The sequence below is a fragment of the Tachysurus fulvidraco genome, chromosome 15 (genome assembly GCF_022655615.1).
Source record: "Tachysurus fulvidraco isolate hzauxx_2018 chromosome 15, HZAU_PFXX_2.0, whole genome shotgun sequence".
Taxonomy (NCBI): Eukaryota; Metazoa; Chordata; class Actinopteri; order Siluriformes; family Bagridae; genus Tachysurus; species Tachysurus fulvidraco.
This window is the reverse complement of record NC_062532.1, coordinates 15563054-15577782: the sequence shown is the minus strand read 5'-3', so window position 1 is coordinate 15577782 and position 14729 is coordinate 15563054. Positions and strand designations below refer to the sequence as shown.

Below are 14729 nucleotides of genomic sequence, written 5' to 3'. Positions count from 1 at the left end.
CATCCAAGCAGGATACGCCCTGGACGGAGTGCCAAATAGGGATAGATATTAGAAATAGTCATTTAATTTTAAACTTTACAATATTTATTCTGTTTCTATGCTTCTATAAAGCTTTAAAACATTGAGGGCATTGAGATGAAGTCAAGAAGTGATTTCAAATGTTAAAAGCATTATACAATCAATTAAAATAGAATAAGAACAAAAAAAGGCTTTCGTGACTTCTTGGCTTTTGAGGTAAGGAAATTTTTTTTATTTTTACTTTTTAGATAACTGTTTTACATTTATTTCATACATTCTAATAAAAAAACAAAAACAACAGTTTACTTTAGTTAATTGTCCAGACTTTAGTATCTTGATGGATATCTCGGGGATTCGAACACACAACGTTCTGACGAGTTGTTCGGAGCCCAGTGACAACAGTGACTCCTTTCTGAACTATGCCTTTAAACTGAACCTTTGGCTCCATGCTGTTCAGATCATGGTTTTAAATCTTTTAAAGAGTCGTTTAGGTAATCGACTCCTTGAGCGTCCTTTTAAATCTCGCGAGAACACACACACACACGACACTAAAACGGGATGTTGGAGGCTGTTGTGCGTCTGACGACCACGCAGCCTGCGTTGGGAGGTGTTTAGCTGTTCGTGTCATCTGAGAACGGAATCAGAGGAGATATTTTCACGCGTTTTAGTAGTCACCAGATGAAGAGTCGCGACACAATCCTGAGTCTGTTGCTTGTTGTCTCGATGCTCCGGCATTAGTGCAGATGCGCGTCCCACAGAGGAGAGCAGAGGAGGAGGAGGGATCATGAACACACCGCCGAGGAGGAGGAGGAGGAGGATGGCTCTCCGCTCGCATAACGGTGTCGCTCGGGCTCAGAACACGACTTTCTCTGCGTCATTCTGACTTTACATAACGCGTATTGGTCCCATCACTGAACCCGTCGCATTTAAACGCGTACCCAGATGGGTGTTCGGGTGTGGAGTGGTTGTAGGCCTGATGTACGGCACTCGGATCCCCAGACCGCGGCCGTGTTGTGCTAGCTAGCGCTGCTCCTGCTAATGCCGCTGCACAGGGTCAGTCTCGGGCTCTTATCAGCGACATACCGCTTCATAACGGATACACAAGCACTAACAGCCGGCTCGTGAGATGTAAACACGGCTGTTGTATCTACAGCGTGGACTATAACTGCACGACGGAAAGCAAATGTGTCCAAACGGCGACTGAACAGCCTTTCTGTAGCCGCACAGTTCGAGCTCAAACTGCACCTCAGAATCACTCGCACTTTCAGGGACAAATTTCCCCCATCAGCAGTTTCACCTCGACACAAACTGAGATGGATAAACTGACCATCATTTCAGGATGTCTCTTTCTGGCTGCGGATATATTTGCCATAGCAAGCGTCGCAAACCCGGACTGGATAAACACTGGCGAATCTGCGGGTAAGAACGTCAAGATTTCTAAAATACTCCACGTGTGTGTTTACATAAGTACATACGTTATGCTCCGAATTGTTAATAACACAGAAGTTTCAATTAAGAAGCTCTGATTAAAACCCACCAAGAAACAACTATTTTGCAAAAGTATCTTGAACTTTCTGATCATTTATATTACAAACCTTTTAAAATAGCTTTTCCTAAACAGAGAAGCTATGAACAATGCATTTTAAATGTTTATTTAGTTTTTGAGCATGACTTCATTTTCCATTGAAGTGACCTAGGCATGTGTAGGGATGCAAGTATTTAGACTCAAGGTTTAACACACTAAAAGAAAACTACTAGAGGTTTAAAATCTTTCAGCCGTTCATTATTTAGTAACCACTTTCAGGGTCACAGAACGGATCCTGGGAACCAGGTGCGAGGCACAAACACACCCTGAATGGGACAACATCCATCACACGTACATTCACACTTTGAGTAGTCCACGGAATCGTGAAGACGTGCCCTGGGAGAACATGCACAAAAAACCTCACGCAGACAGTAATCTGAGCTCCGGATCGAACCACGTACCTTGAAGCTGCGAGGGAACAAACGCTTCTAGCTGCACCGCTGTGATGCCCTAATAGCCTTTAAACGTCTGCTCTTTAAAAGTGCACTTGGCTATTTTCCCTTCAGCTTTCCGAAAGTAGACAGGGTACTTACTGATGGACCGCTGTGGGTCAGAGGGTCTTCCCTCAGTCAAAGGAGAAATTTACTTTTGTTTCTGGGCTTTATTTCCGTCGGTGCTCTCGGTGGCAAAACAGGGGTGCCGTCACCCTCTTTCTGAATGTGAGCTGTGAGCATCATGCATAATTTCAGAGGTTTTGTGCATGAATGTTCAGTGTGTGTCAAACACATTGCAATATGTAGCAATACAACTGCAATGGCTTTATTTTCAGGAAGTGTGTTGTGTGCGGTACAAACCTCGCACCTCACTGTTAAAACCTTCTTAATGTCAGCAACTCTAGGGGAGAAAATAAACTTCAAATTTAATGTGTAAAGCTCAATAATCAGACTAAAATATTTGCACTGAAAAGCTGGTTCATATGCACCGTGGAATCAATAACATAGTGACATTTTTTGGCCAATATGTTTAAACCCTAAACTTATTGAATGCAAAGGCATGAGCTAGCATGACAAAAGGAGCTGGAACCAGAAGCATACCATGTTAAGGCTCTGTCGAATATTGTGCAAAAACAATGAACGTGACTAATCATAGAGCACATTACAGAGCACAATTCAGAGTTTACCGAACAAGTACAGTAGCAAAGTTTCTCCGTAATTCAGAAAGGACAAAACAAATCACCAGCTCAGTTTTAACTTTCATCACAGATTGATGAAGCTTGTTGCCCCTGAGCTTTTGCTCCATGTTGCATGTAAAACCTGAACACTCGGTAAAAACTCTCGTGCATCTCCAAAATCACATCTTTTCCTTAATCCTGACTCACACTGTGCGAATTTCGCCACGATTTGCCAAATTTGAAAAATCCTAGCGTCTTAGGGTCTTTGATGGCTGTCTTTGATGGCTGGTTTGACATGGTCACTGGCAGCCGATTAGCGGCTGTTGTGATCAGTTTTTTCCTCAGTGTCAAAAGCTTTCAGACTTGTAGTGTGACCTCTCCTACGACGAGCGTCAAACCAATAACCAACAGGAACGCCGGACCGGATGATGCACTCCGCCCAACTTCAAACCACCTCAGGGAAGATGTCGAGACGAGTCAGGTGGACAGTACGGCAGGAAGAAAAACAAAAATACGTTATAGATTGTTTTCGTTTGCTGCTACTTACCATTTTAGCGAGAGAATGCTGGCCTGAACATGTCACGCATCGATGACGTTAAACCCCGGACAAGTCTTTTTGTGTGCGTCCGATTTTGATGCGTCTTGACTGTCTTACAGTCTGACACGATGATAACTGAGATCTTACAGTGTGACATGGGGATGGCATAGCATTATGGGAAATCGCATAGCGTGAGCCCGGCTTTAGGCGGCAGTTTGCAAAGCTAAATGTTCACTGGTGAACGTTAAAGTCAATCTTATTTGCCAGTAAAAGGCTGTCAGCTGAGTTTGACTAAAATACGCTTTGTTAGTATGCAAGAAAGGCGAGCACCGAGTTATTGCTTTTCCACCCGAGGGCACCGTGTCGAAGGGCACCATTAATATAAACCCAGAGCTGTCCGTATCCTAGTGGAGCCTCAGTTTCTCATTACGTAACGTTCCCTGCGAAAGTCGGAGTTATCCTGAGGATGTAGGACGATGGACACAAATGATTGTTTGCCTGAAGGAAAAGAAGTACTACGGTTAAGTCAATAAAAAATAATTAGCATAAAACCATTTGAAAGAAATGAATATCTGGCAGGTATGAAATGAAGATCGCTGTGCTGTTCCATAGAAACACAACCTTACGCGTTCAACCTTAGACACAGGACGGTTTTGTGAAGACTGAGGAGGTCCACCGTTATATGACGTGACCCTCAGCTGAAATCCCAGCTCCATACAGATGTCAGTTCTCTCATTTTTACAGCAGCCTAAAAGATTAAACACTGCATTAACCTCATGGAGATTTATATCGACTCCATCAGTTCTACTGCTAGGATTAAGCACATGTATTCTGTGATTAGTTCTGTACAGCTTTCATTGCTCACTGACAGTTATGCTGTACAAAATAAAAAGGGATAAATACGCCAGAATCCTGAAGATACCGTGCCGTCGTTTCGACTCACGTGGCGAGTTCGTATAAAGGAAATGCTTTAATGATTGTGCCTGGTCCTTGTGATTTTATATATCCATCTTGTTTTCCTTCCTCGTACAGTCATCGAGATTGCAGCATACGCGCCTCTGCCCTTCCTGCTGAAGACGAGGATGAAGGGAAATTAGAGCGTTCTCTCTAGAGACAGAAACAATTTTCTAGACGCTGGCTTTGCACTGACTAGCTGGACTCCAGAGGCTGTGGGCTTCACTATTTTTAATATGACCTTTAGTTTGGTCTATTCCTGTTTTTTTTTTTTTTTCCCCCAGAACATCTGAAACTTTAAAGTAAATCCCAGATTACTTCAGAGGAACCATCTGATGTCCAGACATTTCGTGTGTTATGTTGCCTGTGTGATTAATGATTAACGCTTGTTTAGATGGCAGAAAGTGTCCCGAGGCGTCAACATTTTTACGTACGTCGAGGCTTTCAGCAGCTTTTAACATTACTGTCATTTGCCTTGCTCATTCATCAGTGCTAGTGCATGTTTACGCTCTTTCTGGGTGAAACCTAATTGCCACGGCTGTGACGGCTCGAGGGCTGAGAGATGCTGCGAAAAGCAATAAGTAACCACGAAGGAACACATTCCTACACACCTAGGGTTTAGCAGGGGAAAAGACACCTTTATAAACGGCTCTGAAAATCATCTTTCCTTTCTGTCGTTCTGTCAAAACCCATCTCCGAGTTCATCGTTCAATACAAAACAGTGCAGTTGCACAAGCGATGCTGAAGAAATCATTTCGAACACACCAACCTCGCGTACAGCAGATTTATTAAAATAAATGCAAGTCAGCAGCCGGATTGCAGCATTTCCAGTGAAAAGTGCAAAGGCGTTTTTTACGGGGCAGAATTCACAGCGTACATATTTCGAGCCTGTCCGATGAGCAGCGCGTGAACACTTCAGCGTTTACTTTTCTCATGTTACTTCCGCAGCACAGACTGAAGCTCACATCACATCACATCAAACACTTTGCTTCAGGTTGGAAGAAGGCATTAATTTCAGTGCTCCTGTTAGCGCCCCCCCCCCCCCCAACCCTAACCCAGGTGTTAAGCAGCAGTTGTGAAGGCTCACACAGTCACCTGACACCACAGGAGGATTTGGCACACGTATACAACTCGCAAGTCCAAGCAGGGCCACAAAGCACAATTGCACTTTTCTCACCATTTTCTCATCAAACCCAAAAGTGAGGGAAACCTCATTTCCGTCACTGTGCTGTACGGGAAGGTAATTTCACAGCAGAGATTCCTAACACCTCCCTCTACAACATAATCTAAAACGCGCGCACACACACACACACAAGGTGTCATAAAAAATCCGCTAGATATCTTGGGAATTAGCATAGATTCATGACCAAAATGTCCAGAAAACACTAGCCACCTCCATCACACGTCACATGAAACGAGCCACCTACACCTTTTCAAACCGTTGCTTATAAAGCATAACAGGGCAGCATAAGACCCCTGAGAGAAAAGCACAATTCTGCCGTTCTAATTCAGCTCCGAGACACCCACGATTGGCTAGTGCTGCTGTGATTGACCGTACATAATCCCTCCCTCTCAGAGGATAGTCAATCCTTCCTAATGATCAGGAGTCAAGTTTTTTTTTGTTTGTTTTTTTTAAGCTAATGCTTTTCTTTTGTGTCACAGGAGCCCAGGCATCTCTACACCCAGGCAAACAGCTCGTGCATTATTATTATTGTTTTGTGAACTCGACTAACTTTATCGGTTTGTCCCATTCCAGATTCTTTTATTCTTTTAATATGCTCCAATTTTCTGAGAAGGCTTTCCACTCTATTTTGAAAGAGCTAGTTTAAGTGTTTCAGGAAGAGGTATTTCTTCACCCGTCGTTTACAGAACAACCGACTCAGCTGTTCAGACATCATGGGGAAGTTCATTCCACCACCTCGGTGCCAGAACAGAAAAAAGGTCTTGCTGTATTTATCATCTGACCCTCGATTTACATTCTCAGCGATTTTGTTCGAAATACCCAATTCAAGCTTGATAGAAATGCTCTCGTGTTTCTGATTTCCACGTCCATCGTCCGTCTTGGGCGAGACAGAGTTTTTATATCGATACGACTGACCGACATATTGCGTAAAACGCCTCTAACACACGTCTGTTTTCTGACACACGTCTGTCGAGGAATGTTGGCGACGGCCGAAAGTCAGGGCGATTTGTAACGCAGTTAGTGATGCGGACACTAATGATTCCATGATTTGGGTTTCAGCAGGAGATGATGACGTGTCCTGGAGTATCTTTATACTGAAGAGAAAATAAAAAAATTTTTTTCCCCCTCTTCAGAATTTAACAGAATCTTTAAAACTGTCAATTTGCATCGGATGTACTAAATTACCTAGGGGTATTTTAGGGGTCATTCCTACTAGCTAATTTCTACAATTTGTAAAATTTGCAAACATGATGGATTCAGACGGAACTAAAATCCCAGAGATCTGATCCAAGGACAATACTTTTCGCAGCGTGTTGACGCACGCGACCCAAGCACCAGTTACCCTCTCATGAGACTCGCCATTTGTCAACAGTTAGCTATTAAACAAATGCCATTTTTAGCCTTAATCAGATAACAAGGTTTTATCGTTTTTACTCCTTATTTAATTCCGTTTTGCGTCCCTATTTGGAGCGACTACTTTTAGTAAGCAATCTTTTACTTGATTCTATTTTCGAGTCTGAATACGACGTAGTGTATTTCAGCACAATAAAAAAAAAAGCACAAGCTCTCCAACAAACACTGCGGCTCACACAATGGAGAGTCTTCACACTCGGCCTGTGACTAAGTGTGTGTCACAGGGACAAAAGGCGAGCTTGGTGCTTTTGACATTTTGAAAACAACAGTCTCTCCCAGCCTTTCATTTCCAGCAGCACTCTGTGAGCAGAATGATTAATACGCCTCTCGCTCTGCTGTATGCCACTTATTCATGTTACAAGTGGGTTGATTGTGCACAGTAATGGCTTGTTGTCAGACATTTATAAAAAAAAAAAAAAAAAAAAAAGGCACCATTTTCATTCATGGTAAAATAAGCACGGTGGTGAAAATGCCAGCCACGGCCTGTAGCGTGTTGATGCGGGACACGAACGCAAGACGTCAAGCACGACGCACTCAGAAGTGAACTCTGCCGAACAACCTGCATTCTGCTCGACTACTGAAATCAGTCAGCTTTAAAAAAAAAAAAAACCACCAGCTGAATATTTCTGCTATTTAAATGTGTTTATAAGCGAATATCTGGGGATTAGTCCACATCAGAGATTTTCGTCTGACTTTTGGAGTGGGATGTTAAGATTTTAGCAAAGAAATCCGGTATAATCCAGTCTGACTAGCAGCAGGAAATGTAAACACTACCGGGATTTTTAGTGCTGAAACCGCTGAATATTTAGCTTCAGACAAATGTTCTCACACAGGGTTCGTCTTTACGTTTTCTTTGCGTTGCCGTTGGTCATCATCGAGTCAGTCACAAGTCAACAAGTCTTACTTACAGGAAGAGACGAGCAGTGTAATCAGCAATTTGGTTTCGGTGTGAGATGTGCAAGAATTCGCGTGTTTACTGTGTTTGTGTGTTCGCTCGTCTCACCTCCAACCCACACACACAAATATTAATGTTTTTTTATTTTTTTCAAAAAGTTTGTTAGCTAATAATATTTTACAACAAACATATTTTTGAGCATTGTCAGTGACTCATTTATTAGATGATGATAAACCGTTTATTTATTGCGTGCGACACTGTTGGCAGTTAGATCAAGTTAAAACATAGATACACTGAATGGCCAAATGTTTACGGACTTCGGACCTTCACACCTTTTATGTGAGCCTTTACAAAGCTATAACTAAGGAGTCCAAACCTGTCTCAGCGTGATGGTGCCCCGGAGTCCTGACCTCAAGCCCGTTGGGATGAACTGAAAGGCAGACTGCAGCTCAGGCGTCGTAACCCAACATCAGTGGCAACGGCCAACGGTCTGATGGAAGATACTCATGTCTGTATAGCGTGCATCAGGAAGCGTATCGTGTTGACGTGATTTTTACTACAATTTATTAAGGTTTTTACTACTATAATGATCTTGTGATTCGGCCCAATAGTAAAATGAATAAAGGGCTCATATTTGCATGGACTATGTATGACGTCAGGTTTACTGTAAAACAGAATTGGCTGATGGAAGGCATCTATATGACTTCATCAAATATATCAAAATGCGTGTGTGTGCGTCCCTTCATGTTCTAACTGGTGAAGTAAACAGTGTAAGCCTGCCGCAGTATACACTCCACTTTCCACTCATGTGGTTTCATATCAGCTGCTTGACTTGAACCTCTGTCCCTTCTTCTAGCTTTGAATCACTGCCTGTCCAGAGCTAATGAGTGCAACGCTCCTCCAGTGTATCTGCCTTCTCATCCAGTGAGGAGGAGATGATGATGATGATGATGTTGTTATGGGGTCATCATTCAGTAGGTCTGTTCATAGGGTCTAACACACACTCCAAAATGGCATCCTGGTCACTCTCTTCTATCGGGTTCATTGCGGCCGAGCACAGAGGAAGGTGACCTCTAACCCTGCTCTTGTTGTGTATTTAGGTGTGTCTTCCGCACAACACAACAGTTTCTTGCCCTGGGACTGCTGGGAACGGGACACTGCTCTGTTGCTTTGACTTCACATGTAATGTTTCAGGTTTATTTATCCAGATGTGTAGCTGCAGAAGACCTATCCAGATTTGTGTGTGTGTGTTTAAAGCTCGCCTCTCTGGAAGTGCACCGTGGCATGCCAGCTGCGTGTCAGGTTGGAATTTGAGCGTAGTTGTGAAGCAGCAGGGGGAACGGAGAGAGCCGAGGGGAATGTTTACAGGATGCAGACACAAGTCTTTATCGAGCTCATTAAACGCGTTCTTCCCACCAAAACAAGGCACCATTTGCTTTCATTAAACTCAGACATAAACTTTGGAGTCTCACCGTTCTCAGGAAAGCAACAGCACACGATCAGGACCTTAGCGGACCCGGGGCAGGGCAATTTTACCTTAAAGCAAGTCGAGTCAGACTGAATCGCTCTCAGCTCATGGAGTTTAATCTTTATGCCATTTGGAAAAATAACAAATATAAACAAATCCTTAACCGAGTTAAGATTAAACCTTTCCAGCTATGTGTATAAGCTTTGTGTATACACGTTAGAATGTGTGCTTTACATCGCTAACACTGGTCTGTGTTCACCAATAAGAAGTAGATGGTTTATTATTATTATTATTATTATTATTATTAGTATTCTTCTTCTTCTTCTTATTATTATTATTATTATTATTATTATTATTATTATTATTATTATTAATATATATAATAATAATGGGGGGGCACAGTGGCTTAGTGGTTAGCACGTTCGCCTCACACCTCCAGGCATGGGGGTTTCATTCCCGCCTCTGTCTTGTGTGTGTGGAGTTTGCATGTTTTCCCCGTGCCTCGGAGGTTTCCTCCGGGTACTCCGGTTTCCTCCCCCGGTCCAAAGACATGCATGGTAGGTTGATTGTCATCGCTGGAAATTGTCTGTAGTGTGTGAGTGATTGAGTGTGTGTGCCCTGCGATGGGTTGGCACTCCGTCCAGGGTGTATCCTGATAGGCACAGGCTCCCTGTGACCCGAGAAGTTGGGATAAGCGGTAGAGAATGAATGAATAATATTAATATTATTATTTTTATTCTATTCTCTATATTTCCCAATTTAATGATGTTTTTTAATTTCAAGTTGATTTATGAAAGCTGACACACTCCTGTCTCATTTCATTTGCACTCCGTATCACCTTGTGTTTGTGCTTCCGTGAAACAGGAAGAGTAAAATCTAGAATATATGGAAAACATTTTTGATAAAGATTTTATTTTATCATCTTTGAACAACAAAAAAAAACAAACAAACAAAAAAAAACCTTTGGGCAAATTATTGGGGTGCCAATAATTCTGCAACTTGCTTTCAAATGCAGCTTGATTAATAGGTGTAACTTACACTGGGGACAGTATGAAAATGTGGAAAATAAAGATCTTATAAAATGTAAAATGCACATATCAACATTGCAGAGAAGAAACCAATGGCGTCTGGAAGAAATCCTTTATTCTAAAAGTCTTGCATTCTCAGTTTCATTTCCTGCCTTTTATATTTGTGCTGATGTCTTATCAGCTATAGCTGTCGCGATGGCGGTCACGACGACGTTCCGGGTGTAGGATCATGCTGGATTGGATCTTGTGGCACGCTCATCCTTGTCCCCTGGCACTTTTTTTGAAGAAAGCTATGCCCATGAGTCAGTGGGTTTCAGAGTGACGAGCTGACTGATCTGCCTAAAGAAAGCTCTCTATAGCCCTGGCTTATTAATACGGCGTAAGGTCACATCCACCTGACACCAGCCTGACGTGCAGTCCTTTAATAACTAATGCAGGTCGGTCTATTTGTTGCTTAAATAAATGATTAGACCCTTTTATTGACCTGAAACGGGACCTGAAATGAGGACAGATCCCGCGTAAAGGACGACAATGCCGACGACGGTACAGGAAGTCTTGTTGGAATTGCCTTAAAAAGTTGTAGTTGAAGTGAAATAGAGCTTTATGAGCAATGGATAATATCTGGATCATTCCAGTCTTTAATAATATCCAGACTGTGTGATGTTACTAGCATGAATTATGAATGCGGCATCATATTGTGCCTGTAACAGAGGTGTGTGTGTGTGTGTGTGCGTGTGTGTGCTTGTGTGTCTGCATGCACAGGGGACTGTTTTTACATCCCTCTCCCACCTATTCTAAAAAGAAATTCTGAGTAATTGCACTCACTACAGCAGACACACTTGTCCTATACCTCTCACACCTACACACTGTGTGTGTGTGTGTGAGAGAGAGAGAGAGAGAGAGAGAGAGACCAATCACACTTGATTCCTCCTGTTTAATCAGTCGTTTTGGCTTTCACTAGACTCTGGTGTGGCTTCTGCTCTGTTGGAATAAAAACCAGCACTCACGCCGGTTCTTTCCGGATAAGACCGGACACCACTGCATTAGCAGATTTAATATTATTAGTGTTTTTGTTCTCAGCTCTTTTGACTGCTGGCACAATTGATATCCACTTTTTTAGAAACGACATGTATTCCTACTCTGTTTACTGTAGCCTTGGGAATCAGAGGAGCATGTGACCTCTGAATCTCATGGCTAGCGTGCTAGCTTAGCCTGCCACTTTATATTTATATCTTCATCCCTAGGATGAAGGGGCAGTAGTGTTATTGTGGGGGACACTTTTTATTTTGCTTATCGTTGTGTTGCAGAAATAACAGATGTGTAATCACGTCCATCTTCGTTTATAACCCTTATTGAAAGACGACTGACTAGATTAAAAAAATAAGCAAGGTGACATTTGCTAAAATATACATGCATATTAAAGTGATATTTTTTCTTTGCTAGCTACGTCTGAGCTTGTTATTAAGCAGAGGTCAGGGCGTAGGATCACTAGACTGTACCTCTCATCTGCTGAGATTTGAACTAATAATTTTATGATCACTTCCCCAAAACTACCGAGATACATTTTGGCTAGAAAAAAAAGAAAAAGGAATGAATTCGGTTTTAATATCTGATTGGCTGAGCTACGTTCCAAGCCAAAGTAAAATCTTGATATACGTACACATGTGACTGTTACAGTAATACAGTCTTTATTAATGCACTAGGTTTTAAAATAAAAAAAATTTATTCTTTAGCCTTTGTTCAGACCATTGCGTATCCTATTGTGTCGCCATACTTGCACATGCTTTCCTAATAAAGAGTGAAGAAGCTCCAGCATGTCATCTCTGTAAGACAAGAAGGATCTTTACATGCGTATTAATGCACCGTTATGTCCTTAACGACGTCGGACGACGCTTTTACTCTTCAGGAGCCTCCCGTAATGTCTCCCTAAAGAAAATCCTGGAGTTCTTATTCAGCCTTAAAGCGAAGGACCTCGTATAGGCTGAAAGATTTTATTGTAAACAGCCATTGAAATCTCTCACTTCACCTTCATCATGCCATGCAAATAGCCCTTGGTCCTGGCATGGCATTAAAAGATCAATAAACAAACAATCCTTATCGAGATTGTTGACTCGAGGAGAACCCTGACTGAGGATGATGAATCATGAAGCAATCCGATGGTTAAAAAGTGAAGCTAAAGTATAGCTGCTCCAGTCTTCTTTTCCCCATTGTTTTGACTGTGTACATTTCCTATTATTATTTATCGTACTGAATAATTCATAGTAGGCTCCGAACAACCTGTTATAACGAATAACCCAGTCATAGACACAGTATTTAAACTTCGCCAGATGCCGTCGATGTTGCGCTGCAGTCTGAAACATTAGAAACGAAAATCTGCTCGAAAAAAAGAAAGAGAGACAGAAAACTCTCAAACCCGCTTCAATAATTCGATAGTCGACCATCGGAAGAATAACCAATACTTCATTCAGGTTCTTAGTATATCGGAACGTACTTAGGATAAACTGTGTGTTCCAGCTGGAAATCGCCTCATGACTAGAAATTCAACACTAATTCTATCCATCTGCATTGGCATTCAGTTAACAAGCACTAAGTGTTCCTCATATTTAACACGCACGCTTGAGTCTCATCCCAAGCTAATTACAGTCTCCCACACCTTACAATTAAAACACAGCAATTAGTTATACCTCCTCCATAGACTCCAGGTTTTTACATCCTCTATGTGGCTGAACTTTTAGTGCTTTCCTCATGTCTTTCAAGGCAGTTTGGTTTTCTTTCACCGTCTCTTTAAACCATAACATCTTCTAAATGGAAAGATTTAATTGATTTTGAATGAGAGAAATGTATTATGAATTTTTATGATTTGATTTGACCCCTAAACAGTGGAGCCTCAGAAATTATCACCAAAAAAATTTTTTTTTTTTTTTTTTTTTTGTAGGTAACAGTAACCTCTACTGCAGATTCCTGCTCTTAGCTAACAGAAAGTGGGATCGGACGTGGTTTTTTGCTGTTATAACTCATTAACCTCAAAATTCAATGTGTTGTGCGTTCTGAGATGCTTTTCTGTTCGCCGCAGTTGCAAAGAGTGCTTATGTGAGCTAATGTAGGCTTTCTGGGACACGTTTGTATCGCCATGATGTAATGCTTTACACTGCTGGTACATGATTGGCTGCTAGGATAATTGCATGTTGGTTGTTGACATCTAAGTATATATCTATATATCCAGACATTGTACCAGTTCCGATCGTCTTCCGTGCAATGAAGATTTTGGACCTCTACTGAGATGAGGACAACTCTGAAAATCCTGAGACATCTACAGATCTACCAGCTCTAGTTGGACTCTATGATACCAAGAGGAGATCTGAAATCCATGTGATCTTTACACCAATTCAACACTTGTTTGACTGTATATTTGTAATCTCACCCCCAGTTCCACCCATATGAGGATGGGTTCCCCTTCGAGTCTGATTCCTCTCAAGGTTTCTTCCTTGCCAATTTAAGGGAGTTTTTCCTTGCCACTGCTGCCTGAGTCACCTCAGACTTGCTCATTGGGGATAAATACAAACATACATACATACATACATACATACATACATACATACACACACACACTGTGAACTATATATATCTTAATTTTTTACTATATTAATTATTTTTTCTACTTATGTTTAACTTCTGTTCTATGTTTATGTCCTGTAAAGCTGCTTTGAGACAAAGCCCATTGTAAAAAGCGCTATACAAATAAACTTGAATTGAATTGAATCTGGTCATCTGCTTAGTTTGTGACGCATCTCACGTTTCTTATGGTGTAATTGTTTAGGAGCAACTTAGCTGTATATTTAGTAAGAAAGGAGAAATGAATGATGTTTTGGTTTTTATTAGTAACTAGATTTGTAAAGTTTGTCGCGACAAACATTGATGTTGGCTTTGACAAAGCAAGTATTCGCAAAGGCCGCTGTTTTTTGGAGGCAAGTGGACAGAAAGCTAGGGTGCCAAAACATTTGGAGGCAAGTTGAGACGAGCATGTAACGTCATCCAAATACTTGAGTTTCCCACATTGGGCTGAGTGTTTTGATATGCCACATGAAAATGTTGTAAAAAGTTTTTTGATTTTGCATATTTTGGGGGCAAGGCTGTGGGGAACAATGGAAAGGCCAGTCAGTACACCAATATAAACCTTTGTTCAGAGTATCACCCTAAAGCAGTGGTCCCCAACCCCCGGGCCGCGGACCGGTACCGGTACCGGGCCGCCCAAGGAACATTAAATTATTCCATTTCATTTACTGTAGTGTATTTCTCTTGGGTTTGTGCGAGGTTAACCGGGAGCTGAGAGACGTCGCCTAAAGCCGCACCAATACCGCGCATGCGCAAAATATCAGGATATTGGGCCGGGTTTAGGTGACGTCTGGAGCTGAGCAGCTGCAAGCGGCAGTGGTGTTGTAGCATTGGTGGAGAGAAGGTGTGTATCGCTCTTCTCTCTGTTCACCGGTACTTTGTCATGTTTAACAGTGCTTGGTGTACGTGTATATTCTGTTTGCT

General features: G+C 41.9%; 1 protein-coding gene across 1 annotated transcript in view; it reads left to right on the top strand.

Moving 5' to 3' along the window:
* Positions 1–426: 426 nt before the first annotated feature.
* Positions 427–14729, top strand: part of mosmoa (modulator of smoothened a) — a 34585-nt gene continuing 20282 nt past the window's right edge. The window contains exon 1 of the mRNA XM_027139101.2: positions 427–1437. Within this exon, the coding sequence (XP_026994902.1) occupies positions 1332–1437 (106 nt within the window). The 5' untranslated portion in view covers positions 427–1331. The remainder of the gene's footprint in view (positions 1438–14729) is intronic.